This window comes from Eublepharis macularius, chromosome 4, assembly GCF_028583425.1.
Source record: "Eublepharis macularius isolate TG4126 chromosome 4, MPM_Emac_v1.0, whole genome shotgun sequence".
Lineage (NCBI taxonomy): Eukaryota > Metazoa > Chordata > Lepidosauria > Squamata > Eublepharidae > Eublepharis > Eublepharis macularius.
In genome coordinates this window covers 129,055,754-129,082,895 of record NC_072793.1, presented here as the reverse complement: position 1 = coordinate 129,082,895, position 27,142 = coordinate 129,055,754, and the positions used below count along the sequence as shown (strand labels likewise).

Genomic DNA, 27,142 nt, shown 5'->3' with positions numbered 1-27,142 from the left:
CACCAACTTGGCTTCTTTGCAGTGTTTCGTAAGTGCATTGGTGACATGGAGGGGGAGAAGATATGTAGCGAAGATAGAGAGAGCTACAGTAAACTGTCCATGGTCAGTATTCCAAACATTGGAGAGTTCCTAGTGCATTGGTTCCACCTCATAATGAAGGCAATTAAATCTTTAGGGGAACAAAATCAGATGATGTGAATTTCATGTTTTAAGAGCAGTGGTTTTTTCATCATTTATCCCTCCTTGTCACTACTGCTTTTTGCTTTCTACTCTCTTCTCTCCCATTCTCTCTACCTTTCCTTCAGGAACTAGGAACTAGAGAAAATATTATATTGTGGACAGTCACTAGGTGGCAATATAGGACTGATAAAAGGCACAAAACGGGACTGTGTTGAAACATACTTTGGTTAATTGTAGGATGTTCACCCATAGCCACAGGCCAGCCAGAAGCATTAGGTATAATTCCTGCTGTATACCTGCCTCGGTGAAAACTCCCAGTCATCTTTCTAGGATTTGTGTGATTTGTTTCTAATCAATCTTATTTGTATCGGGGATGCCAGGTGAGCATAAGATGTCAGAATCTGTGATCACTCATGAACTGAACCTTGGCTGTTTTTTCTTCACTACTGTCGAACTCAAACAGCTGCTAACTATCTTTATGGTTGGACAGAAACTGTAGTGGTGGAGCTTCATTTCCTTCTGCACTGAAGTTGTTGTTACTTTTGCAACTGTGCCATAGGTGAAACGAATTCCCCTCCAGGGTCATGGCTTTTTTCTTAGCGGGGAGGTACTGATTCCCATACAGTAGTGAGAAAATTTGCATTAAAAAAATAACAGACTTAAATGGACAACAAAACAATGATTTTTTAAAAAGTATTTCATATTCACTGGAAAAATTATTCATCTGCTCCCTGTTCATTTATATGAACCTGGGCTCAGTTCAAGGTTTTGGCTTTCACATACAAAGCCCTTCATGGCCTTGGCCCCTCATATCTACAGGAGTGCCTCTCCCCTTAAGCTTGGCCACAGCAGTTTCACTCATCTGAACAGTGTCTTCTGCAGGTGCCACCCTGCAAATGGGAAAAATCAACAGCTGTGAGCACACACACAGTATCCTTAGTGCCCCCCCCCACACACACCTTTTGAAACAGCCTCCCTGAGGATGTCAAGAAAGCTCTCACTCTTCTGGCTTTCTGCAAACTGTGCAAAACAGTTATTCAGGAAGGCTTTCTTACACAGATAATGACTGTATACTACACTATTGAACACTGTCTATTACTGCCATTTATTATGTCACGTCAAATTGCTTATATTTTGTTTCAACATTGTTTCAGCTCTCTATCAAATTTCTACTTGTTTTCAAAATTCTGCAATCTATACTTATTGTATTATTTAGTGAACACCTCAGCTGTTGATCACATTGACTTAAACTTGAGTCTCGGTGAGAAAGGGGGACTACAGTTGACAACTGTGCTGCATAATACTAATTGCTAGATATAAAATTATATAAACGTGTGATTTAATTTAATTGAAAGTGTATTTGAGTCATTTTGATACTCTGTGTGATCTGTATAGGTGCACAAAAAAGTTGTGCATCATAGAAGTGATGCAAATAATTCTGAATAAAAGTTGACTTGCTAACTCGAATGCCAGTTTGCTATTTGGGCAACTGTTAGCAAAGTGTCCCAGACTAGCAGTGCAATCCTATGCAAAGTTATTCCAATCTAAATGCATTGGTGCAAATGTAACTTTTCATGGGATTAAACTATAAATTTCATTAAAAGCAGTGGGACAAAGGGACAAAGTGCATCAAAGGTATTCCCTTGGTTTCAGATCCAGAGGAGTTAGCCATGTTAGTCTGTAGTAGCAAAATCAAAAAGAGTCCAGTAGCACCTTTAAGACTAACCAATTTTATTGTAGCATAAGCTTTCGAGAATCAAGTTCTCTTGGTTTCAATAAGACATGTAGCCACATTGTAATTCCTTTTGGGCACTAGATGGCAATATACTACCATGAGTACTCTTTAAAATCCCTAAAAAGGAATTATTAAATGAGCTTGTCAGATCCAGCCATTATTTTAAAACCAAGCAATTGACAAAGCAATGAATGATAGAAGCAAACCTATAAATTTTGAATTGTGAAAGTTTCTTGAAATGGGTCACACAATTACTACTATAATTCCTCATAGAGATTTTGCATATCCCTATCTGAACCTTTTTAAAGACAGTGAAATATGTGAAGCTTTCCCTCTTGTATAGATAGGGCTGCCTTCTCTAGCACTGAGAACTCTTTAATCAAAATTAAGTGTCTCTGAATTACTTCCCTATCTCTCTAAAATGCTCCTCTGCCACTCTGGCTCTCCTGCACTGGTTCTCTGCCAGCGACTTTGCTCCCATTGTGTATTATATAACAACTTTAGATATTTTTTCTTCACTTTTTTAGCATCTTTTTACCTTCGAAATTAATTTGCCATCCATCTCTATCCAAACCATACTGTGAATGATCTGAAGCCCTGATAGAAATGCCCCATCTCTATATAGGAATGTCTAGTTGTATAAACAGACCACTATTCTGTTCATAGAAAACTGGAAAGCTTCTACATATAGGGAGCTCCACACACAAATTAGGAAATCAGTAGGTTGGATGTAGTGGAAAATTTACACTAATGGAATGGGGACATTTTTCTCCAATTACCCCTGGAGAATAAAAGGACACTGAGAACCTGGTAAGAAATTGTGAAGTCATAAATTAAGACTATTATTGCAGAAATCATTATTCAGGTTTTATAATTTGAGACACAAACAAATTACCTGCACAAATTACAGTCCCCAAAAACTGCATATAGTGCTGCACAAATTCTTGTCTCCATCTATGGTTTTAGAACCACAGTCATTTATATGTCAGTATCTCACACGAATTATCATTTATTTTCAAATCACACCTAGGCTCTCTATTCTCACTGCTGAGCAGCTCACAGGTTTCTTGGAAGATTCCTCTGTCCTGGATCCATTTCTGCCCTGGCCATGAGAAGGAGATGGCATTGGTTGTCCTCACGGATGATCTTCATCAACATCTGGATCAATGGTGGGTCCGTCTCCTGCTACTTTCAATCTTGGGGGAATCTCTGCCCATCCGTGACTCTGCATTGCTTTGAATGCTCTATTCAATCTGTATGTCAGATGCCATATCTTGGACTACTACTGTTTAACTGTATTTTATATTGTATATTTATTAGCTTTGATTTTATATAGGTTTATTTTATTTTTGTATGTGACTATTGCGAGGAGGGTAGGCTAAAAACTGAATAAATCAAATCAAATCAATCATGCCACAGGACAGAAAGAACACAAAGTTACCATTAAAAAACCTGTAAAATGCATAATATTCCAAAACTGTGATAATAAAAAAATAGTTTCAGCAATAGGTATGTAATATTTGTGCTATTACACAAAACATTTGAAAAACAAATTCCCTATGGGGGGACCTTATGTGTACTGATGGGTTAGAGGGCATGTTTTCCTAGATTCCTGTGGCGTTTCAGGTTGGGAGAAGGAAAGCTTAAGCCTCTCTGCCTGTGAACCACAGTCCCATTTAGAGGTGGGCATGAACTGAATTGTGAACCAAAGTTCGACATGAACCGGGCCAGTTCGACATTTGCAAACCAGCAGTTCGTGGGACACCTTTTTCACAAACCGCCACAACTTTTTAGGCCAGTTCATTTGGTTCATAATTGGTTCATGAAGCCAGACAGCCTGGCTTCATCAATTTCCTAGGCAATGGAGAGGGTGTATGTCTGCAGCCCTTCTGCAGCTGTGGAAACACCAATCTTAGCCCTCAAAACCTTGATATGCAGCTCTCCCTCCCAAACAGAGAGCTCATATTCTGCTCTATGGCGAGCAAGAAGTATACAGAACGGTTCTCAGCCTCATGGTTCCACTTTCCAACGGGCAGAGAGACAGGGAAGAGATGCTGTTGGGAGTTGGAGAGAGAGAGGAGGGATTTTGGAGCATTTTGGTGGAGTTGATGGCTTGCTGCTTAAAAAGAGACTGATAAACAGTCTCTTTCTTATTTAAAGCACCTTTCCCAGCTGGGGAGGTATTTTGTGTGGTGGGTGAGGGCCCCTTTCCCCCACACTAGTCCCAGGACTATTGCTAGGCTCTGAGGCCAAGTTTAGTGACTTCTTTGGCCGAGGGCTCACAGGACTCTTTTTATTTTTTCTCTTATCAATTTTTCTTACTTTGAGCACCTTTCCAGGCTGGGAAGGTGTTTTGTGTGGTGGGTGAGGGGTCCTTTCCTCCACTCCAGTCCCAGGATTACTGCTAAGCTCTGGGGCCAAGCTTAGTGGTTTCCTTGGCTGAGAGTTCTTATTATGTCCATGAGGGTTAGATTGAAGGGCAAGGGTGGTCATGGGAGGAAGAAGTCCCAAGCTTGTCCATTCTCAGTGGAAGATTCTCTAACTCCATCCCATAACTTTTTGGTGCTGCCTGCAATGTATTCCAACGGAGCCTATGTAAGTCAATTGCCGTTCGTGGCTCCCATTATATCTAATGGGACTTTCCTGGGGGCATTTGCTTTTGGGGGTCTGTAACTCGGGATATGAAATGCAATCTTCACCAAACTTGGAGGGGGGGGGGTTGGAGGAGAGCCTACTGAAGAGTCCCTGAGAGTTTGGCATCTATGAGTGTGAAGGGAGCCGTTCTAGGGCCTGGGGAATTGACGAACCACAAATTGAATGAAACGGCTTGTGAACTGGGGCAAGTTCGTGAAAGTTCATGGTTCGTGAAACGCGGTGAACCATGAATTACATGGTTAGGGGTTTTTCCCGGTTCGTGCTCACCTCTGGTCCCAATACAAACTGTACCTGGACACAGCTTGATAATTTGGTTTTGAACATGGAGATCATAGCACATATCTTGTTGATAGGAGGCTTAACAATGTAACAATGTTTAAGAAAAAATCTTAACCATAAATAAGATGTGCAAGACCTAAAGAGGAACAGAAAGAAGCCGTGAACTCTATAGTGAACAAAAACTGCAAGTATTAATAATAATAAAGTCAGCATTTATACAGCACTCTTTACCACAAGCCTGTGGGATCAGCAAATAGGCCTTCTATTGTACCCACAAGGCCAACTTAAAATCTCCTTCCTCACAGTCTACCAATGGCAGCTGTCCCCGGCTGCATCCCAATAGTGGGGGTTGGTTGTCCAGAGCTGGGCTCTGACTTCACCCCTGAAGTGCGAGGCAGAAGCTCATTTAAGGTTATGACAGACATAAGCTTGGATCTGCCGAAGGATTTCCACAAATAGAAAGCAAATGATTATCAACAATTCCCCCAGGTCACTGTGGGCCTCTTACTGTGCTTCTCTTGCTGTTTCAAAGAGGTCCCCCAACCTCAGAAGTAGATCAAGACAGGCAGCCATGTTAGTCTATCTGTAGCTGTAGAAAAGAGCAAGAGTCTAGAAGCACCCATAAAACTAACAAAATTTGTGGTATGGTATGCGCTTACTAATCAGGACCAACCCTGCTTAGTTTGAGCAAGCCAATTTAATATTTCTCATACACAATTCTATAGATGCTCTACCAAAATCTCAAAGAACTGAAGTTGATGCTAGGTATCTGCAGCTGCAAACTCTGCTATTGCTTTTTTAGCCTATGTAGTAGATCCAGATACTAGATTCACCTACTCTACCACCGGCCTCTATTCTGCCACGTCTGCCCCACCCAGAGGTTTACTTTAAGCTGTGCATCCAAGTATGCAGTGTCAGCTTTTTCAAGCTTATTGTAACATTCCAGCCTAAAGACAAACCACTTTCTGACTTACCATTGGTAATAGGCATGAGAAGTTGGCAAGACACTCTTAACTCCTTTCTTTAGAAACATTTTATTATGAAGAAAAACATATAGAATATTGAAACTTGTCTTACTAATAAAATCAGTTTCATCACCCTAATCAAGTGGATTGATTCAGACATTAACACACATGCTACATATATATGGTAAATCAACCTTGGTAACTTAAAAACATCTCAGTATTCCACCATTCTCAACAGATCCCTTTCTGTTTAGTACTATGTTTTAACTTCTCCGTCTAGCTCCCTGCACTTCATTGTTCTGTCTTTTCAGCCTTGGTCAGTGTGTCATTTCCCCAATTTACTTTTCTCTGCAGTCCTCCTTTAAGTATTACTCTTCAACTCTCCACTTCAGCTTTGCATCCCCAAGATTCTAAACAGTGGCACAGCTGCGCATTTTATAAACCATATGTCATTTCTTATCTAACACTGGACTATATCATAAAAGAACAAAGTATTCATTCTAAATATACATGTGGTGGAGACTGCCCTTAAATCAAAGGTGACTTATGGTGACCCCTGGTGGGGTTTTAATGGCAACTGACTAAAAGATATGGTTTGCCATTGCCTGCCTCTGCAACCCTGGTCTTCATTTGAGGTCTCCCATCCAATCACTAACCAAGGCTGACCATGCTTAGCTTCTGAGATCTGATGAAATCAGGCTTGCCTGGGGTATCCACGTCAGGGCCTAGATATCCATATTAAACACTAAAATATGTATTTTAAAACCTCTAAAACATATCAAACTGATGAATCTATTTTATCATATGGATAAGATACAACCTTTTATGAGGCTATAAAAATAGCTTTTGCCATAAGATTAAGTTTCTCTTTTGCACATTAACACCGAAAAAGGTCATGAAAATATTACAGCACAGTGGGCACTCTTAGAATTACATGATGTTGGACAGATTTTATAGACCTTGATGTTCTTTTTTAAAAGGACATTATCATTTGTAACACTTACAACACAGATCAGTGACCATTTAAAAAAAAACACCAGAAAATCAAAACAAAGACAGAAGCACTAATGAGCACCCCTTCTAATACAGTGGCTGCAGTGATCCATAAATCATATGATAGTGCAGCAACACGTTTGAGGATAATCTTCTGTATATACCTTGTGCTCATTTCCATAGACATAAAAAGAGTGGGACTTGTCATGCCATGTGTATTCTACTCTTGTAAGAAGTATCTGCTCAATTGTTTGCTTCTGTAAAAAGACAAAAAACAAAGATATTTTTAGAATCCAAACTGTAAGGTATTCTTTGGAACTAGGGGCATCTTTGCTGAGCATCATGGTTACCCAAGGAATAAAAAGAATATCCAGGCGCCCTCCATTTTCTAGTGCCCATTACCCCTAGTCATGTTGCTGATTTATGTTCAGTCTAACTTCAACTTCGGCTCAAAGCTGTATTACATGACAAATCTGAGTAACCCCAAAAGGCTGGGAAAGAAACTTCCCAAACATCAACCAAGGATGATGTCACAGGTCTACTCCACATACTTCTTGCTTTGATACAGTAGTTATAAGAGTGGAAGTGATGCCACCCTCAGCTTGACTTCAATGTGTTCAGCTGGGGCAGATTCTGCCTAGATACACTTTAAAACGGTATGGCTTTTCAGCAAAATTTAATTGAAATGTAATGGCTGTGAGATGGCATGGTGACAGGTGATTATTATAATGACTCAGCTCTTTACCACCTCCCACCAATTGTGAGAATTTGTCCCAGCATTGAATATTCCCATTTTCTGAAGGGCTCCCTGTATGACCTTGTTGTCCTTGACACATAACAAAATAAGAACACAATTGTATTGAGAACACAATAAAGTATTTTGAAGTTATAAATTATGGTTATTATTGCAGAAATAATTATTCTGGTTTTATAATTTGAGAAACAAGCATGTACAACTGCAGAAATTAAAGTCCAAAAAACCCTGCACATAGTGCTGCACGAATTATAATCTCCATCTTTAACACTAGACTCACAATCACTCACATGCCGATATCTCACACAAGTCACTATTATTCTTGGATAACGCAAAGAATCTCTATCATCACTGATTATAAACCATCTCAAATTGGATTCTGCTTAAATTTTCACATCTGAAATGTTTTAAGCAATCTTATCCTTTTCATTTTATGTTAACCATGTGTTTGGGGTTTTGCGAAATGAACAGATTAAGAACGTTTACACCCTTATAGGAATTCTCACCAGAACATGTCATTCTGATCAGAAATTTTCATGTCATGTTCACTTCTGTTTTCCACTGGTGCATCCTATATTTTTTTACGTAGGGGTGCACAACATTTGTGTGTGTATTCTCATTACAGACATATCAACAAAGCATAGATACTGCATCTATTAAAAACGTGTAACACCCCCATAACATACATATAGCAATGTGCATCATGTGAGCATCCACACAAAGTTCACAGGGGATCATCATAACAAAACTGCAAATGAAACCGAGTGGAAAGAGTGACATCTGTCTGACGGTAGGACACTTTCCAAAACATGCTCTCATCTCAGCAGGAGTTACTCCCTTTAGTACAGTCCAAGTATTTGTGTAGTTAAGCAGATGGGTGGGAGAGTGCAGGAAAAATGTAACCTCAATAAATTTCTAAATTGCTTGGAATGAGAAGGTTTGAAGCAAGAATCTTGTCCCTGCCACTTTCTGTGTTTGCACGCAGCTGCCTCTGTTTTGCCACTTGATACAGGGTGCCCCTTCCCAATTATCCACATCCAGAAACTGCACCTTGATGGTTTCTGCTTACTTTAAAGACTTCTATGGAAGCTGCCAGGTGTTCCATAAACAACAGGTAATTACTAAGTTGTGCCCATACACTCTTTTCTTTCTCCATTCCTCTTTGACCCTGTGGGCCTCTTCTTCCACTTTTGTCAACTTCTGACCTTTTGCCTCTAGAATCTGCATCTGGTCCTTCCATCAACACCCTGACCTCATAGGTAGGATTCCTCCAAAATATCCCTGCTTGCCTTAGACGGTGGCTGCTGTTCTTTCTCTATTAAAACTTGAACAGTCGCCATCTAAAACTCACCACTGCACTAGCACACACTTAAGGGACTGAATACATACAGGGGCAAAGTATCAGAAGCTTGTGTTGCACAAACGGGCATCAGAACAGGCAGAAGTTTCACCAGAACCTCCTGTGAATCAGAAAAGCCCACAGGTGCCTAACATTTCATTTCTCAAAGGAAAAAGAAAAAAGAACTCTCTGGGGACTCAGCACTGTGAATCATCAGATTTCTTCCGAGTGTTTTGTTTAGGGTACTGCTACACTCACCTGCCTTATTATCCGTGATGTAGAAACAAACTGAGCTCGGTGTTTCTCAATAGCATTTCTTGAGGAGTTATTTATGCTACTATCAGGGAAATTTATAATTGGGTATACCTGCGAGAAAAAAGACAAATTTTCAGAACATATTAGAGGAAAGAGAAGTGCAGACCATCCGATCAAGGGTGGGTTGGCCTTGACAACCACTACGAAATCAATCACAAAACAAGCCAAGTGTTTCTACTGCGCTTACATGATTCAGGGTGAATGTGTGCACACACAAAAACACGATGAAAGGCTTTTTGTAGCTGCTATTTCTTGGCAAATAAAATGAAGGATGAGATTACTTTATTTAAAATCTTTTAAAAGGGCAAGGTAGCCTACAAAAATAGATTTCAAGGGGAAATTGTCAGAATTTTTGGCTGAACATACGGGTTCTGTTTTAATGCTTTTTGTCCCAAAGGAAGGATGCAACTTCTGAAATATTAATGGTAGTGGTTCAGTGGCTGGGCAGAGAATCAGCCCTCTGCTAGTTCAACTCCCATTACTGCCATGAGCTGAACAGGTGGCCATGGGTAAGCCCCTCCTCTCAGCCCCAGCTCCTCAGCTGTATTGTGGGGATAACAACAACACAGACTTTGATCACCATGCTGAGCATAGCACTTATCTGTCATATTCAAAAGCCCTCAAGTACTCTGGTCATTTGGAGGAAAATATATTTATCATTATGCATGTTGGCTCTTTTTAAAATCTTGCCCCTCTAGGTTATTTAGTTTTCTTTGTAGTGTTTCGTTAGTTACCATGTCCTGTTCATCAACAAACAACTTCTGTCCAGTAACTTCTTGGAAGCGTTTAGCAGGGAAGTCCTTTCTTTGATATGACACATGTTCAGAAATGTTATTTTCCCTATGAAGGCAAAAGACATGCAATTACCATGTGCTACTTGTTTTATTTCTGTAGCAAATCAATAATTATCTCACTGGTGCTTTCTAACCGTTTTATGGAGAACAATACATTACAGTACAGTACAATCTTTATTGTGGGCTCGAAGCAACAATTACTAACCCACACAAATCTCAGTTACAACATTCGTCCAAAACCATAACCACATTATAAAAATTAAAAGCTGTGTTAGAAAGCAGGATCCCATTGCCCCCCTAGTCAGGAATAAAGAGGCAGACACCATGCTTAGGTATTAAAGGGCCACTTTTATTTAAAATACAACATAACTGTCAATATGGCAAGGGATCTAACTGCGGTACAGGTCAAGCCCTGGTGTCCGTGCCAGGACTGCCACCTTGACCTGTCTGGGCGAGCCTCACTGCCCCAGGTGTGAGCCATCCATGCACATGGTTGGAACCCAGCCAGCCAGGCAAATACTTCTCCCCTTAAAGCGCCAACCACTCCGCCTTGAAGACCAAGGGAAGGTCTTGTGCAAGGGGTCCCAGCAGCAGACTGCCCTCTTAACTGGTCACCATGAAGCCCACCAGTCAATCCTGACAGACCCCAATTCTCCACCCATATAGATGTGCCAACGGTGCTCACCGGCCTGCTCCCTTTTCCCAGCTCTATCCTGCCAATGACTAACCTATTTACAGCCCCACCACAGTCAATTACCACAACCCATGTACACAGTGCAAGGTAGGCAAAAAAACCCCACCTCTCACCATCAGCCAATAAGAGGAAAGGAGAAAAAATTCCTACCTGGCCCTGACAACCAGAGACCGGATAACCTGCACTATTATAGGGCAGGTGGATGGGCTGAGCACGAGATGACTGAAAGGACTTGGAGGCAGAGCCACCTCATAAAGGCTTGGCTCCACCCTCTAGCTGTTATTCGTATGCCTGAGAAGGAGAGTAATGCCATTTTCTCCTTTCCTGGGCAGCAAAAGCAGCCCCTGACCGCAGTAGCTTTTGTCTGCCGGTTGGAAGGACTGGATTATCTCTGATATGTAACCGTTTAACATGCTGTTCTAACCTTTGTCACCCTCTTCCCAGGCCCTGAGGAGAAACAGTCACACAAGAGGCCTACACCATACCTGAGGATGACTGTACTTTTATAAAGTAACAAAATGGGTACAATTTCTGAAGGATTTAATGTCAGAAATCACAATATTTTCATACAAGAGACAAACTAGGCAAACTCTGGAAGATTCTTATGTTAGAGCCATAAGAGCAAGAGGGAACTGGGTGAGGGCCATTTGAGGATGAGAAAATGGCACAAGGGGAAAAGTTTTGCAACAGTGATGCAAACTGGGGTAGAGGCATGTCTGCCATTTAGCAATCAAACGTATGCTGAGGAGCCATGCACAGGTTTTACGTGTCTTGTACTGTCTGATCTTAAGACACATTCTGAGATAATCATCAGTGGTGATACTAGAAAAGAGCAAGAGTCCAGTAGCACCTATAAGACTAACAAAATTTGTGGAAGAGTATGAGCTTTCGTGAGCTACAGCTCACGTCTTAATCTATCTGTTTTTCATGTGATAAAGCAACTGATCCCAGTCAGAGTGACATCTAGTCTTGTACGATGAACCTGACTAGCAACAGATCTCAATTTCAATAAGCATCCCACTCCTTGCTCCAAAAACTTATGGTCTCTTTTGCTGCTATGCTCAAGATCAAACTCAGGCCACTTTACTCACTAGGAAACAAAGCCTACGGGACCATCAGTTTTCTTATGTTCAGAAGTGGCCCCTTTCTTGTCCAATAATGTTTTTTTTTAATGGGACTTGCCATTTAACTACCAGTGCGTTGTACATCAGCAAAAGTCCATGCCCACTACATCTGTTGCAATTTATTTTTCCATGTCCGGAACAAGCTCTACACCTGTGAAGAAAGATAAAATAAAGGAATTTTCCATGAAAACAAATCATCAGCATGAAACCTATTATCCCTGGGTATATAAATTTTGTGACATTTCATTTAAGAAGAAATCTATTAAATGTTCATTAGTAGGCACAAACTCTCTTATCCTCACTTGCCGCTTTTGAAGGAATTAAACACATGCTTTACTTTACACAGTTTTATATTGATTTCTCCATCCTTACACCAAAAGAGAAAAAACATCTTATAGTTTTTTATAGTTTTAGATTACAGCTAAGCTTTTGACTGTGTGGATCATGAAAAGGAATGGATAGTGTTAAAAGAAATAGAGGTGCCACAACATCTGATTAATTTGATGCACAACCTGTACTCTGGACAAGAGGCTACTGTCAGGACAGAATATGGGGAAACAGAATGGTTCCCAATTGATAAAGGTATCAGACAAGTATCTTCCTACCTGTTCAACCTCTATGCAGATCATAACATAAGAAAACTGGATTAGATTTAGAAGACGGTGGAGTAAAAATTGAAAGAAGGAACATTAACAATTTGGGATATGCAGATGACACCATGTTACTAGCAGAAAATAGCAAAGACTTGAAACACCTACTGAGGAAGGTTAAAGGAGAAAGTGCCAAAGCAGGATTACAACTGAACCTCAAGAAGAAAAAAGTAATGATTACTGAGGAATTACACAACCATCAACCAAAAAGGAGACTGCAACCAAGAAATCAGAAGAAGACTTAAACTTAGAAGAGCAGCTGTCAGGGAACTAGAAAAGATCTTGTTTTGTATATTGTCTTACGTGGTGGCAGATAACCCAGTTCCAGAACAGTGTCTGCATGTGTCATGAATGAACAATCCTGTTCCGTTACACCAATGGCATTGTTCCTATTGGGATTTAATTTTAAATGGAAGAAAATTAATTTGCTGGGTTGGATCGTACTACTTTTCTTCCTGATTAGCCCCTCATGAAGCATATACCAACATCCTATTTTGCAAAATTGGAAATAAGGATCTGAATGGAGGGGTATAGTAACAGCCTACCCTATGAGTTAAGGGACCGGAAAACTGGTTGGCACTACATCAACTAGAATGGGAGACAGCTGTGCATTCTTGATAGTGAATCTCAAAACACAAGGAGTTCAGATCTCATATTCACAGGAAACAAAGAGTGGCTGATTGTCTGGACTCCCTTGCTCTCCTGATGGATGTTTACAATGCCAGATGGAGAATTTATGTCACCACTGCTCCTCTGGGTCTAAGGCTTGGAACAAAGAAAACGAGGAGGAATATTTCCTGCAAATTAGGAAATGTGCTGTTGATTTGTATTACAGAAGTAAAGGTCTTCCTCTTCCTGACAAGGCAACCAACTTTCTCACCTGCCTTGCACAGGTGATGGTAACCAGGAAATGTATCATCTAGAGAAGATCATGGGGAGGAACAGAATATAGAGCTTCAATGCTGCCTTAGTAAAAACCAAGGAAGGCCTTCCAGAGAAAAAAAATTTGCAGGAAGGCACTGAAGCCCCAAGTTGCCTTCCAGGCTTCTTACAGTCTCTTTGAGCCTTGGAAACGCATTGAGCTCTACTTGTAAGAAAATCAGCATAGCCACAATGAACTCAAAAGCAGGTGGAATGATGGCAAATCCTGCATCAGCTGTGGAAAACCTTTCGAGGGCCTTCTGGATCTTATCCATCTAACTACCCATTAGAAAAACGACGGTATCAATTACCTCCAGTGTGGAGCTCTTTGCAATAATTGATGCAGCTCAGTTTCCATGAATCAGCTGTAGCCATTCTACATATAGATGGATTACTTGGAGGTAATCCAAATTAGAGAATCAGCAGGGGTTGCTGGACTTGGATTTATTCCCTCTCTTGCACTCATCCTCCTACCCTGCCTTCCCATGACAGTGTCCAAGTGCCTACCTACTACAGACAAAGAAAAATTCCTCCAGGAGATATTGTACCTTGTGGAGACCAGATGTATTGCTCTTTCTTACAGGGAGAGCGGAAAGCAAAAACTGAGATTTGGTGCCACAACAGTTGGCTATTCCTTGTGGGGTGGAGGGAAGAGACCCATGCTAACTTACATGGGCTTATGTTTGGTCCTGCCAAGGGAGAAAACTTTAGCAATGAGCGTGCTTGAGACCTTCTCTCCCCGCTTCTGAGTAGGGAAGAAGAAAGGCAGGAATAAGGGAAGGTGAGCCTGTCAGCCAAAAGCTTGACACAGTATGGTCAGACTATTTCTCTCATCTCTTCAACAGGATATTGGGGGTCATGCAGGAAGGTTTTTTGCTTCTTTTTGTTGGTTGGAAGGAGTTCCAAGTCTCCAGGAGGTAAAAACAAATGGCTGTTCTTGCTAAGTAGACAGAACCAAGGGGATCACATCTCCCTGCTGGTCAGAATTGTGTTTGGTTGGCCACCAGCACTGAAATAAAGACTTTCCTTGATGATTTTATACTACTGAATGGAAACAGTGTGTTATCATACATATCAGACCCATTAACTTGTCTGTTTAGCTTAGCACATCATGTTATTTTAACTGTAATCTGCCAGGAGTTTCCAATAGTAGAAGAAAAAAACGTATTAGGAATGAGAGAGCGTTACGGTCAAGAACTATGTTTAATTGATTTTCTGGTTTGTGACTCTAGGTCACAACAATTGTTGGAATGGACAACAGTGCAAGAAAAAATATCACAGCAATCCTCTCTTTTGTTCCTCCCCAAGATGATCTGCCTATTATTTCTTGAGAATAAATTTGACAGTCCCTAGGACTGCACACCTTATAGGTCTAAATCTAAGAATACAAAAAAGACAGCTTACCCTCAGACGTCCATCACAACTTTCACAGGCAATTTTACCTGAAGATTTGCACACTGAGCATTCCTTGAAATAGGAAGGGAGGGGAAGGAGGGGAGAGATGTTAGAGCAGTTGTTATTAATCTTTAATCAAGAACTGCCAATCAAATTCACAACATCATTGAATGTCCCCAAACCACAAAAAAAAACCCAATTAGGACATAAAAATGCCACTCCATTTCCATTCATCCTAGCCCAATGTTACCTCAAAATGCTAATATCAGAGAGGAGCGATTTTCAAAAAGCGATACTAAATGGAGAAGAAAGGGTTAAACCCACTCTTCCTTCCCTGCACAGCTCCAAGGCAAATTGAAGCTTCACAAGCCGTAAGTTGGCGTTGTATTTATTTAGAAGTTTTACATCCCATAGCCTCCAGCTGATAACTCCATAAACAATAATTCAGTTCTTTCCAGAGCTAACCACTCACAGCAGTTTTTATAACTAGCCTGTCAAAACCCATCACAGACCTCTCTGTATCATGTCTGCTTTGTTTTTTATGCATACATTCACTCTGTACCTTTACTGAAGATGTGCTGGGTATCATAATTTCTTTGGTGTCATTTATGAACATCTTAGGAATGGTCACTGGAATATCCCAAGGCAAGAGGGCTGTGACATCTGTAACGGGAACTGAAAAAGTACCTGTAGCAAAAGAAATCTCTGTTGGATTATTTTTAGCCAACTGCACTTATGTAATGCTATCATCTGGGCTGGTCAAAGGCAAGGAATCTTCATAAAATAACAGCAGGAACAAAAATGTTCTAAATAGATAAATCCATTTTTTTTATTCCTGCTGTTATTTTATGAAGATTCCTTGCCTTTGACCAGCCCATATATATTTAGAACGTAAAAATGCAGCAGGAATAAAAATGTTCTAAATAGATAAATCCATTTTTTTTATTCCTGCTGCATTTTTACGTTCTAAATATATTTTAACATGTTTTTGAACATGAACATTGTTATGTTCAGACTCTCATTTTTATGTTCTAAATATATTTTATAAATATATTTTATTTCATGTTCATGTTTCTGAACATGAACATTTTATGTTCAGACTCTCCAGGAATCTGCCTGAGGTCACTTACAAATGAAAAAAACCACAAAAAAACCCCACTAAAATATATTAAGTCAAATCCAGCATTACAAAATCCCACCCCAGCACAAAACTAGATTTTAAAAAACCCTACAGGCTGCTTAAAATGAGTTTCCAGACTAAAACAGTGTTCTTTTTAAAAAAATCAAGCCCTTACTTCAAAGCCAGGGTGAACAGAAACATTTTAACCTGGCATCTAAAAGAAAGCCACCAGGAAAGCCTCAAGTGGAAGGGCATTCCATAAATGATGTGTGACTACTGAAAACTCCTGCCTCTGGTTGCCCCCGCCTCACCTCTGAAGATGGGGACACAGAGAGTGAGATTGTGAGGCAGATCTTAACTGGCAGGATGGATGATGTGGGAGGAGGTAGGACTTTGGAAACCCATGATTGGGAGCCAGCCTCATAAATATGAGGTTTCTCCCTATCTTTCTCCAGAGGGATGTTTTCCCCCTGACCTCTGTGTGTTAACTTCAGTTCCACATATTATGTGCACCACCACAGACCACGTTAATGGCATGGCTTGCCATTTTCGAGCAATGTCTTGCAGAGTGACTCTGTGGTCACTGCTCTGTACACGTATTTTGTATAACTATATATACTTATATAGTATGTATATACTATATAAATCTGAATTCGATTTAATCACAGTGGGTTGAATGTCTCATCCTGTTAACTGTATTGACAACACTCTGTGATGTACCTTGAGTCTTAGTGACAAAGGTAGACTATAAATAAAATAAATAAATAAACAAACCCTACAACCCTACATTTATACCCTGCCTTTCCTCTTGGCTCAAAGCAGCTTCAAAGCACAAGGTTTAGGGCCATTTTACAAAACATTTCCAAACCAGGTCTCACTACAAGGAGTTGCAGTTGAACATAACTACGTGTATAGTACACAAGTCTACAAAACCGCATGTGTTACATTGACACTTCAGGTATATATTTAACACACTTCAGCCACACAACTTCAGAATGTAATGTATTAACATGCCCTTAAAAACAAAGCAATGGAGAATGGCTTTACTTTCTGGCTTCTTCAGAGCCAATCGTACACACAGTCCAACCAATTTTGATGCCCAGAGTGAGATTTTACAGTCTAAATGCACCAGATAGCTGGGCTATCTCAAATCAGCAACTTGCCGCTCTGTGGCTTCTGGCTTGATCCAGTTAATGGTTGGCTTAACCACACTTATGCAGTCAAGAGTTCTGTCTACGTTCTCCCCCCTCCCTTTCAAATCACATTGAACTGTACGGAATTCTGAGAAATGTCACATATACATGTATCATTATAGAAATCACCTCTCCCAAATGGAAAAGACCATTTGGGTAATAGATTTTTTAACTCATAATCACATTTTGCTCAGTCAGGGCACCACAATTCCTGTCACCATGGCCAAGATCAAACTTGATTCCAAAGTACCTTCTCCTGCTCCTTGTTCAGTTGTTGCAGAAATACTTATGATTAGAGGTGTATACTTCAGAGGTGTATCTGATTTGGGGAAAATGCCCAAATCAGACCCAATCTGTAAAGATTTGGGGGTTCATGAATCGGGGCCAGCATTCGGAAATCCTGAATCAAAGGTTCCCGAAGCGATTTAGGTTTAAAAGGCTCCCTTCAACTGCCCCACTTACCTGTGCCTTCTCAGCGGCGACAGAGGTGGCGGCTGTGGCCTTCCCCGCTGCCCAGCTGGCCACTGTGGCAGTGGAGGAAACAGCGCAGGCAGCAGAGGCTGTGGCTGCAGCCTTCCCCGCTGCTCAGCTGGCCACTGTAGTAGCAGTGGCAGAGGAGGTGGCACAGATGGCAGAGGCACCAGCTCCGGCCTTCCCTGCTGCCCAGCTGGCTGCTGTGGAGACGGAGGAGACGGCGCAGGTGGCGGAGGCACCGGCTCTGGCCACTGTGGGAGCAAAAGAGGCAGTGCGGGCAGCCGAAGCACCATCTCCAGCCTTCCCCACCACCCAGCTGGTCTTCTTCATGGGCTCCACAGCCAGGTAAGTGGGGTGGGGGTAGGGTGGGGATGGGGAGGACGGGGAGACTAAATGGGGGGAGGATGGGAGAACTAAGTGGGGGCTGGGGGCTGGGAGACTGTTTCCCCTCCTCAGTTCGGTAAACCTGAAGCGGGAAAACTAAATTTTTCCCCTGTGCATACCCCTACTTATATCACAGCTGCCATTGTATATGCTCTCTTTTGCTTCCGTGCACAACTAATATTCAAGTCAAGATATAGGTCCTGCATGTAAAAGGTTCTTCTGAAGTTGTTGCATAGTTTCAGCACCTCAGTGGTAATAAGTAAGATGTTACAAATAAGGGACTTTGAAACACCTAGGAAGACTGTCTCCTCATCTCCAATGTTCAGTAGGCATCATAAATCAGAGCTTCTGAACCTCTATGCTTTGTATTAAGTATGGCTATACCCAATCCAAATAAAGTAAAAGTGTTCAATGGGAGAGGCACATAAGTGTCCATATTAATTAGTCTCATTTACATGCACATTAACTGTAAAGGTATAAAAGAATTTTCCTAAAAGAATTTTCCTTTGTGGATTTTGTCCTTTGGATCATATCCTTCCTTGACTAACGTTTTCTTCGTCGGGTCTCTTTGGGGTCCACCTGCCTTCTGCTTCTCTGTCCCTTGGGACGAAGTCTTTTCGGCTCTGAAGTCCTTGTTGCTCTTTGTCTTCTGTATTCAAGCCCCTCTAATCCCATCTACCTTTACTTCTTTTTCACAGTCTCTCTCTGTTGAGCCCCTTCACACTCTCTCTCCATCCTTCTCTTCTAGAAAGTACTCTTATCCTTTTTCTGAACTTACCTCCCTATCTTTGCTCTTGATCTATTTTCTATTCTAAGTGTGTATACAACTTTTGGCTGCTTTTAGTAGCTTTGTATGCTTTGATCTTTCTCTGTGTGTTTTGAAATGTCCAGTGCTAGCCTTTCCTACCCAGCATCTGTGATGCTAACTTTTCCTTTTCTTTATGCAACACCATTTAAAATATTACCAGCAAAACAGTGAAGACCTAATTGTCATCTCCCCAGGACACACAGTGTGGTCTTATTTTGCATCCACATCTACACATTAGAAAAATCACACCGTAAGTTCCTAATGTTACTCTAGGTTCATTTGTTTAGTACATGGTGGAAAAAATCTGCTCTAGCTTCTGGAATGTGTGTAGATCAACAGTCCTATCTTTGCTTATATTTTCATTGTGGTGTTTTTATTAATATTTGCCTTACTAACCATTTGTCTGATGTTGTATCTTATTTTGAACAAGCCTCATGTTAGATCCTAGAGATTGAGAGTGGCCTTGTCAATGGGAAATTATATTATAGGCTGGACTTGTTGTTTATCCTTTTTTTTGTAGTGTCATTTTTATTATTGCCTTTGTTATTATTGCTGGGTAGGTCTATCTTGAGTTAGTAAACATTTTTACACCAGAAGTACATGACTTGTCTAAATGGTTTTTTTTAAACTGTTCAGATGATGTTAGTTCCCCAACAGTAAAGTTGTAACTCAATAGTTTTTTGTAATCTTTATTTCCCTTGTAAGTGGTGCCCACACAACCAAGGACAATTCTGCCACTGGACTCCAGTATACACAGGAAAAGATCCAGGTATAAAAGTTTATCCAGTGATGTTGTGTTTATTTACACTTTGGATGTGCTCAGAGAGATGCCTCTAGAGACCAGAAGACAAACTTGGGTAGCCATTTGGGTAACACCACCTTCCAGATGTTTACAGATTAGTTGCTGGTTGAATTTAAACCCAAACTTGTTCTATGTTCTACATACACTTAGCATCCTATTAGCAGCATATATGGGAATACCTCTTTCTCCAGGACAGTTGCTAAGAATCTAAATATCATCTATTTCACACACTTCCTCCAATCTTTACAAATGGGTGAAGGCTGCAGTCCAGTCATTGAAAAAATATATCCTTGAAAAGAACGTCATTAACTCATCTATTTTTTAGAGTAGCTAACTTATTCTTATCCACAGACTAAATAAACTCTGGACTATATCATGGCAGCAATTAAAATGGATTATAAGTTCCTCAAACTCATTGATTTTATATTAGCACTCAGTGCTTAGTGATCAATATATATAAAACATTCAGCCAGAATTCCATAATACTTTCTACACACTCTGAATCTGAATAATTGGCAACTGGATTTTCCTATTTCAGAAGGAAAATCCAGTTGCAAACTACTGCTAAAGAGCACTGAATGTGCATTTTCCAACAAGTGTGAAAATACCCAGTATCTGTGCATTTGTGGTCAACTTTACTATTGGAAAGTAGAATAACTGGAGCCTGGTGGTCTGGGAAAAATTATTCCCAGATACCCTCAGATACAAACATCATAACAGCAATTTACATGAAGAATACAAATTCTTAGGTAAAATAAATCATTATTACCTTTAAAAGGTTTACTCTTCCATTCAAAAAACCTTGATTCAGTGAAGGTCTCCAAGCGATACTAGAAAATTAAACAGGAAATAGCACAGAAAATCAGAAAAATGTCAGCCAGTCCCTGAAATCACTGGCAAAAAATACAACTTCTATCGGACAATCTAATTTTTTTATTAAAACAAACAATATTTGACCATGCCGTAAGAGAGAATGTCCACAAAGTTACTGTCAAAAAATACAAGACATAAACAGTACATCATACATAATAATTCAAAATTGCGATTAATACTAAAAGTTGGTAGTAGCAATAGACAAATATTGAAAAATACTGAAAAGTATTGTAAAATATATGTGCAAGGTTGGATTCTGTAATCTGTCACACAACGCAAAGATGGCTGGCAATCTTCCTGTTTTTCAAACATGTTTGTCCCATTGGGGAAACTTATGCATACTAATAGGTTAGATGGGTATGTTTTCCCAGATCCCTGCAGCATTTCATGTTGGGAGGAGGAAATCTTAAACTCCTCTGCCTCTGCACCACAATCCCAATCCAAACTGAACCCACATACGCCTGGGAATTTGTTTTTGTACATGGAGATCTTAACACATGTCTAGCTGACAGAAGCGGGTTGAACCATGTAACATATGCAAAGGCCCCAACGAAAGAGTTTATGTCTCTCCCACTCCTTCCTTTAGTGTGGTAGATGGGGAGAAAAATCAAAACCAAAAATGGAAAGGAGCAAGAGCTAAAGAGGAACAGAAAGAAACCATGAACAGTACAGTGAACAAAATATGCAAGTATTAATAATAAAGGTAGCATTTATATAGCACTTCTAAGATGCTGGAAGCAGTTGTCAGTATCTCAGGGGTCTTTACCACAGGCCTGTGTGATCAGCAAATCACCAGGGGGCCAATGAGAGGCAGAAGCTCACTTAAGGTTTGTGACAGACATACGCTTGGACTTCCATAAACAGAATTCCATAAACAGAAGGGGAATGATTGTTAATGTTTCCCCATGTCACTGCGGATCTCAAACTGCCTTCCCCATGCTGTTCTGGGGAGGGGATGTTTTGGTGCATAAGAGCAGGGGGAGGCTAATGATGGAAGCTACTGGTGGTTATAGTGGAAACTACTGGTAGATTCAAGCTGTGGAATTTCTTTCATGGCCTTCCCATTATAGCCTCTGTGATGCCACAATGGACTAAAAAGCCAGTGCCAACAGACAATCTGTTCATTATCATGGGAATGGCTGGAGACTGGAATAACCTCCATGAAGTTGTTAGGAAGGCTTGCACATTGCTAAGATTCTGGAATTCTGCCTTACATTATTCAAGAGGGCTACTGACGCTGATACCCAAGTGCTTTAGAGACAGCTGGATTTGTTTGTTAGTTCTTAGAGATTTTACTTATATTTTTTTATTATTGTTGAATCCATCTTGAGTCCAGTTCCAAATAAAGGCAATAAAAATACCTCCAAAGCAAATAAATTATACCTACATATTTATTTTATTTTATTTATGTCATTTATAGTCTGCCTTTCTCACTGAGACTCAAGGTGGATTACATAGTATGAGATTAGTACAATCAGTATCAAGTACATTTCAATACAGTATCAAGGACATTTCTATAAACAATGCCATAGATACAAGTTTTAAAGACATATTATTAGCAAGAATCCAATACAGAGTAGAAAAAATACTGTCTTCTATGAAATGTCTTCTATGATGTATGCAAATGTACTTAGTCAACACATTATGGAGTTAGAGGAGAATGAACTACTTACTCGATAAGTATTGAATGACTGTATATCTTCAAACATCATCTCTTTGGGAGGGTTGCTGCTGTAGCAGCAGTTACTAGAAGCATACTCAAGAAAAGCTTCCCGGGCTTCACCTTCTGAAATGGTAGAAATGCTGTGGAAAAGGATAGGAGAGAAAAAATAAGCAGACAAGATTGCACATCATTCCATTTTTTTAAGTCATACACCAATTGCCAAATTACATTAGCCAGTTGGCATCACTCAGATGGTGAACTGATTCTGGACATGTTTACCCAAGAACACAATCTATGGCTTACTCTACATACACACTACATTTGCTCAGCAGTTCTGTGATAACAGTATTTAAGAGCTCTCAATTCCACTCTGCTGATGTTTTGTGTCTCTGGTCGTCGGGAGAGGCTCTATCCCCTTTTTAAAAAGAGCCAAATAATCCTCGGATCAGTCCGGTGCCGCATGCTGTGTGTCTCTCAACAGATAAGAGACGAGCTTCAGGTTGTTTTTTAACCCTGCCTGGCTTAAAAAAGCCCCCAAAAGCAGAATGAGCATGAGAGCCCACGGAAATGAGTCCCTCAGTCAGCCACCATGTTGGGAGGCTCTTTCCAGAATGCATTCTTTTGAAACAAAAGGATTGCTTCTCTACCATTATCACTGGCACTCATTCTTTCCATTGCTGCATGTTGGGAACAGCCTGATGCTACAATATTTAGTTTTGTTTCTTTAGGGGGGGGGAACCCTCAGTGGCTGGCAGAAGCAATTCATACAATGAAATTAAAACCATAAAACCACAACATTAAACAAAAGACAAATGCTCTAGCAGCTGCAGACAAATTATCGCAAAATGGTGTTCAAACAAATTTGGAAAGGCAAATGAAAAAGTTTAAGGCAACATAAAAAGACATAAGAAACACCCCAAGATAGAATGGGATAAAAATATACTAAGTGTACAAAACCGATTAGCAACAGTATAAAATCACTTGAAATCACCAAACTATAAGTGTGGGAAAGAACAGTTCCTATTACAAAGAGGATAAAATCAATCCAGTGACACAGATAAATACAAAAGCGTCTCCAAACTGTACCTATTCTTTCAGAGCCAGACTAGTCATGTTCAGAACAGGGCTGTATTCCTTAGCTAACTTTATTCCCGTTCTACAACGCTTTTGACTTGTCTGAATTATATTTTAGTCCATTCTTTCATGCCCTGCTTTTCTGCTCTTCCCTTTACCAAAATTTATTCTTCTTCTTCCCCAGAAGGGGCCACACTACATTTCACATGACTGAAACGCAAATCGACAGCTGACTACACCCAGTACTTCTAAAAAAGCAGAATCCATCTTACTTCCAGTTTTGCTGCACTGGCCGTGACTGACCTCCATGATCAGAAACGGTATAAGGTGGAGGGGGGAGATAGTTACTTCCTGCAAAGGAACAGAAGGGTAAAAATATCATATTAAGAATATCAGTTGTAAGAATTCTGTAAATAGGGAAGTCACATACTCGGAAGCCCTCCTTCAACAATTATGCAGCAGTACTTCACAGGTTCCTTCACAGGATATTTGCTCTATCCTAGCTCTTAAATGGAGGGGAAGGGGTGTTTAGAGCAGCCATATATGACAACAACAACAGCAATAGAGATACACTGCAATACCGTCATTCTGTGAAAGGAACCATTGTCCCCCATTCATTGACTTTCTGGGATTTCCCTTGCTTTGCTGTAATGCTGCCAAAGCTTGCTTTGGTACGTTTTCCTGAAAGACCACAGTCTGAGTAAATGTCCACATTGCATGGATGTGAAGGTGCTGATTTTTTAACCTCTCGGCCACAAAAGCACCAGTGTGTTGCCATCGCCCCTTACAACTACCACCCCTCCCCCCAATCATCAGAGGGCTTTTTGCCAATTACCTTTTTAATTGACAGTTGTTATATTGCAATACAGCAATATAACAACTGTTATATTGCAATACAGCAACTACAGACTTTTTAAAAAGGGGGCAAGAAGCCCTCTCGTCACACAAAGGGTGGGGGAGAAGTAGCAAAGAAAGTACATCAAATTCTCCCATCTGGATGCTCACAGCATCAGTGACTGCATAATGGGGGTATGGTCATCATGCGGAGGCAATCACAGGGCAACCAATCTGTATTATACATTTTACTTTACAGAAAATTACAAGAGAGAGTTTAGGGAATGGCTGGTTTTGTAAATTGGATGGGACACCCATATATCCTATACAGAGTTTCTTGGAGGGGAGAAAAATGGAGCAAACAAACATGAGTTAGTTACATGAATGCTTTAATCAATTTATCACACAATCTTTTCTTCTACCATTTATGAATGGTATGAATGAAGAAGTGGGAAATCTAATCTGCTTTAGAGAGCACAAACACCAGGGTATGATGATAACTCTATATTAATTAACACAAACATTTGGTCTTTTTTATATAGTTTCTTACAAGCCACGACAATTAGTTAAATTGAAAACAACCCATAGATTTAACTGGGAAACTTCAAACTGGATGAACTTTTGAAGCTGTACTAAATTTTGCCTGAAGGATCATTTAGTACAACTACGTTTATCATTTCCAATGTTTACAGTAATTATAGTCAATGATGATTATTTTCATACCAGATGTCCCTTGTGTTGGCATCGTATTGAAAGTCCCAAAATTCTGGTGAGAGGATACTCTAGTAGGAAAAATTGAAAAAGAAAAAAGATAAGTATCTTGCAAGATATCTTAAACTGGATGGCCTAGACTAGCCAGGTCCTGCCAGGCCTTGGAAGCTAAGCAGGGCCAGCCCTAGTTAGTTATAATAATATTTGATTTATATACCGTCCTTCAGGACAATTTAATGCCCACTCAGAGCAGTTTACAATGTATGTTATTATTATCCCCACAACAATCACCCTGTGAGGTGGGTGGGGCTGAGAGAGCTCTAAGAAAGCTGTGACTGACCCAAGGTCACCCAGCTGGCTTCAAGTGAAGGAGTCGGGAATCAAATCCAGTTCTCCAGATTAGAATCCCACTGCTCTTAACCACTACACCAAACTGGAGGGGAAACCATCAAGGAAGTCCAGGGTCACTATGCAGAGGCAGATGTTGGCAAACCACCTCTTTCTTGCCTTGAAAAACCTTTGAAGTTGCCCTAAGTCAGCTGCAACTTGACAGCACTTTACGTACACACATCTTGAAAGATGACATCTATATACAAATAAATTAGCTGAAATACGTGGAAAGGCAGGTATGATGTATTTACAAAATATCACCATGGAGAAATTGCGCATAAGATTCCATCATTCACAGAGATTTCTTGTACATCTAATACTAAAGAAAATATGACCATTTAAAATTTTACATGTCGCTAAGCCTAGATTTATACATTAACTTTTTTTTTCTGTTACAAACTGATTCTTTTCAGACACTTCATGATGGACCTCCAGATCTTGAGAGCACGGATTTGGCTGCCTTTCCCATTCGTTTGCCAAAAGTCAGACTTTACATGGGGACTTACTTGGACTGTGATGAAAGTAGCTGATGTTTACATGCTGAACTCTTTTATAATGTTGGTGTCTACGGAAGTATTTTACACTAGGCCAGGTTCTGCTTTGAATGCAGTATGGATGCACTAAGCAATACAAAACAGGAAACAGCAGAAATATTGGATTGGCCTTGTCTGAGTAGCCATTGTCTCTATGGCCTTAAATGACTGTCACACCAGACATAGAAAAGAACTTCCATGTACAATACTGCATATACCCTACATCTTGTTTAAGTTGGTGTCCTTGTACCTGGCCATGAAAGTAATATAGCAGAGAGTCATTAATTGCATGCATAGTAAGCGGGCCCAAATAAAAGCAATCCGAGTGTTTTGCAAATTAGCGACCCAGGCCCTACAAAGCTGCCAAAAGGGGAAGGACAAGTCGGGCTGGCACTGAGGAAGTCAGGTTGGTCTTCCTCGTCGTGCCATTCCCCAACTGAAAAACAGCCCGTCCCCAGCTAGCTTTCAGTCTCAGCACAGGAATAAAAAGACAAATTAATGTGGTTGCTTCCACATTGCAGGGTTTCCTCCCCCACCTCCACCTTTGAGCGTTTTGCTTCCGCGTGACATCGTCCTGCATTTTCCCCTTCTTAGTTGTTTTTTCCTCAAACCATTTTTGGCCGGGGGGGGGGGGGTAACATGTGGAGTCTTCCACCGAGGCAGGTTGAAGCAATGCCAGTTCCGTTCAGAATGTAATCCTTTCGCCCACGTAAGACACAAGGGAGTCAAAGTCCAATTTCCACCCAGCAAATGTCCCTCGTGCGCCCGTCCTGTCCAAAAGCAATTATTACGACCTGGCCGTTTGCACCTAACGTCCGCGCGCCGCTGGCCTGCTCACTCCGAAAAGAAAGTCCCTCTCCACAGCGAGAGAGCCGCCTGGCTGAGGGAAGGAGACGGCTCGGGACGCGGCTCTCCTCGTCCACCCGCTCCTCCCTCAGCTCAGCTTCAAGAAGACAGCGAGGTCCCAGGCCGGCACGAAAACAGACGAGCCTTTCTTACCTAAGCGCCATGCTGTCCTCTTTCACTACACAACGGTTAGCAAAGTCCACGAAAAGTGTCAGTGTCAGTGTCAGCTGGGTTTTCCGCCTCCCCTCCTTAATTTCCCATCATTCATTAGACATTGGCGGCCTGCCCTGGTGGCTGCGTGCCAAAACGTCCGAGGATGTGGAACTCCTTTGCCAATTTTGCAACGAAACACACGCACGCACGCACGCACACACACACACACCCGCTAGGTCCACATGAACCATACCACAAAAAAAAAAGATCCAGCGCTTACTAGTGCACCAATAGTGCAAAATAGGGTTGCCAGCTTCAAGGTGGGAAATTCCTGGAGATCTGGGGGGTGAAACCTGGAGAAAGTGGGGTTTGGGGAGGGAAAGGACCTTGGCATGGCACAGTTCCATAGAGTCCACCCCAAAAAGTAGCCATTTTCTCTGGGTGAACTGATCTCTGTGGCCTGGAGACCAGTTGTAATTCTGGGGGATCCA

At 40.9% G+C, this 27,142-nt stretch overlaps 1 protein-coding gene across 1 annotated transcript in view; it reads right to left on the bottom strand.

The window, feature by feature from the left end:
• Positions 1-26,774, bottom strand: part of LOC129327648 (uncharacterized) — a 61,299-nt gene extending 34,525 nt beyond the window's left edge. Inside the window, exons 1-12 of the mRNA XM_054976401.1 lie at positions 26,652-26,774; positions 24,742-24,800; positions 23,457-23,535; positions 22,121-22,250; positions 20,344-20,404; positions 15,356-15,498; positions 14,803-14,865; positions 12,781-12,866; positions 11,886-11,978; positions 9,950-10,055; positions 9,159-9,266; positions 6,938-7,064 (exon numbers count right to left, since the gene is read on the bottom strand). Of these exons, the coding sequence (XP_054832376.1) occupies positions 6,938-7,064; positions 9,159-9,266; positions 9,950-10,055; positions 11,886-11,978; positions 12,781-12,866; positions 14,803-14,865; positions 15,356-15,498; positions 20,344-20,404; positions 22,121-22,250; positions 23,457-23,535; positions 24,742-24,800; positions 26,652-26,662 (1,066 nt within the window). The 5' untranslated portion in view covers positions 26,663-26,774. The remainder of the gene's footprint in view (positions 1-6,937; positions 7,065-9,158; positions 9,267-9,949; positions 10,056-11,885; positions 11,979-12,780; positions 12,867-14,802; positions 14,866-15,355; positions 15,499-20,343; positions 20,405-22,120; positions 22,251-23,456; positions 23,536-24,741; positions 24,801-26,651) is intronic.
• Between the last annotated feature and the right edge of the window lie 368 nt (positions 26,775-27,142).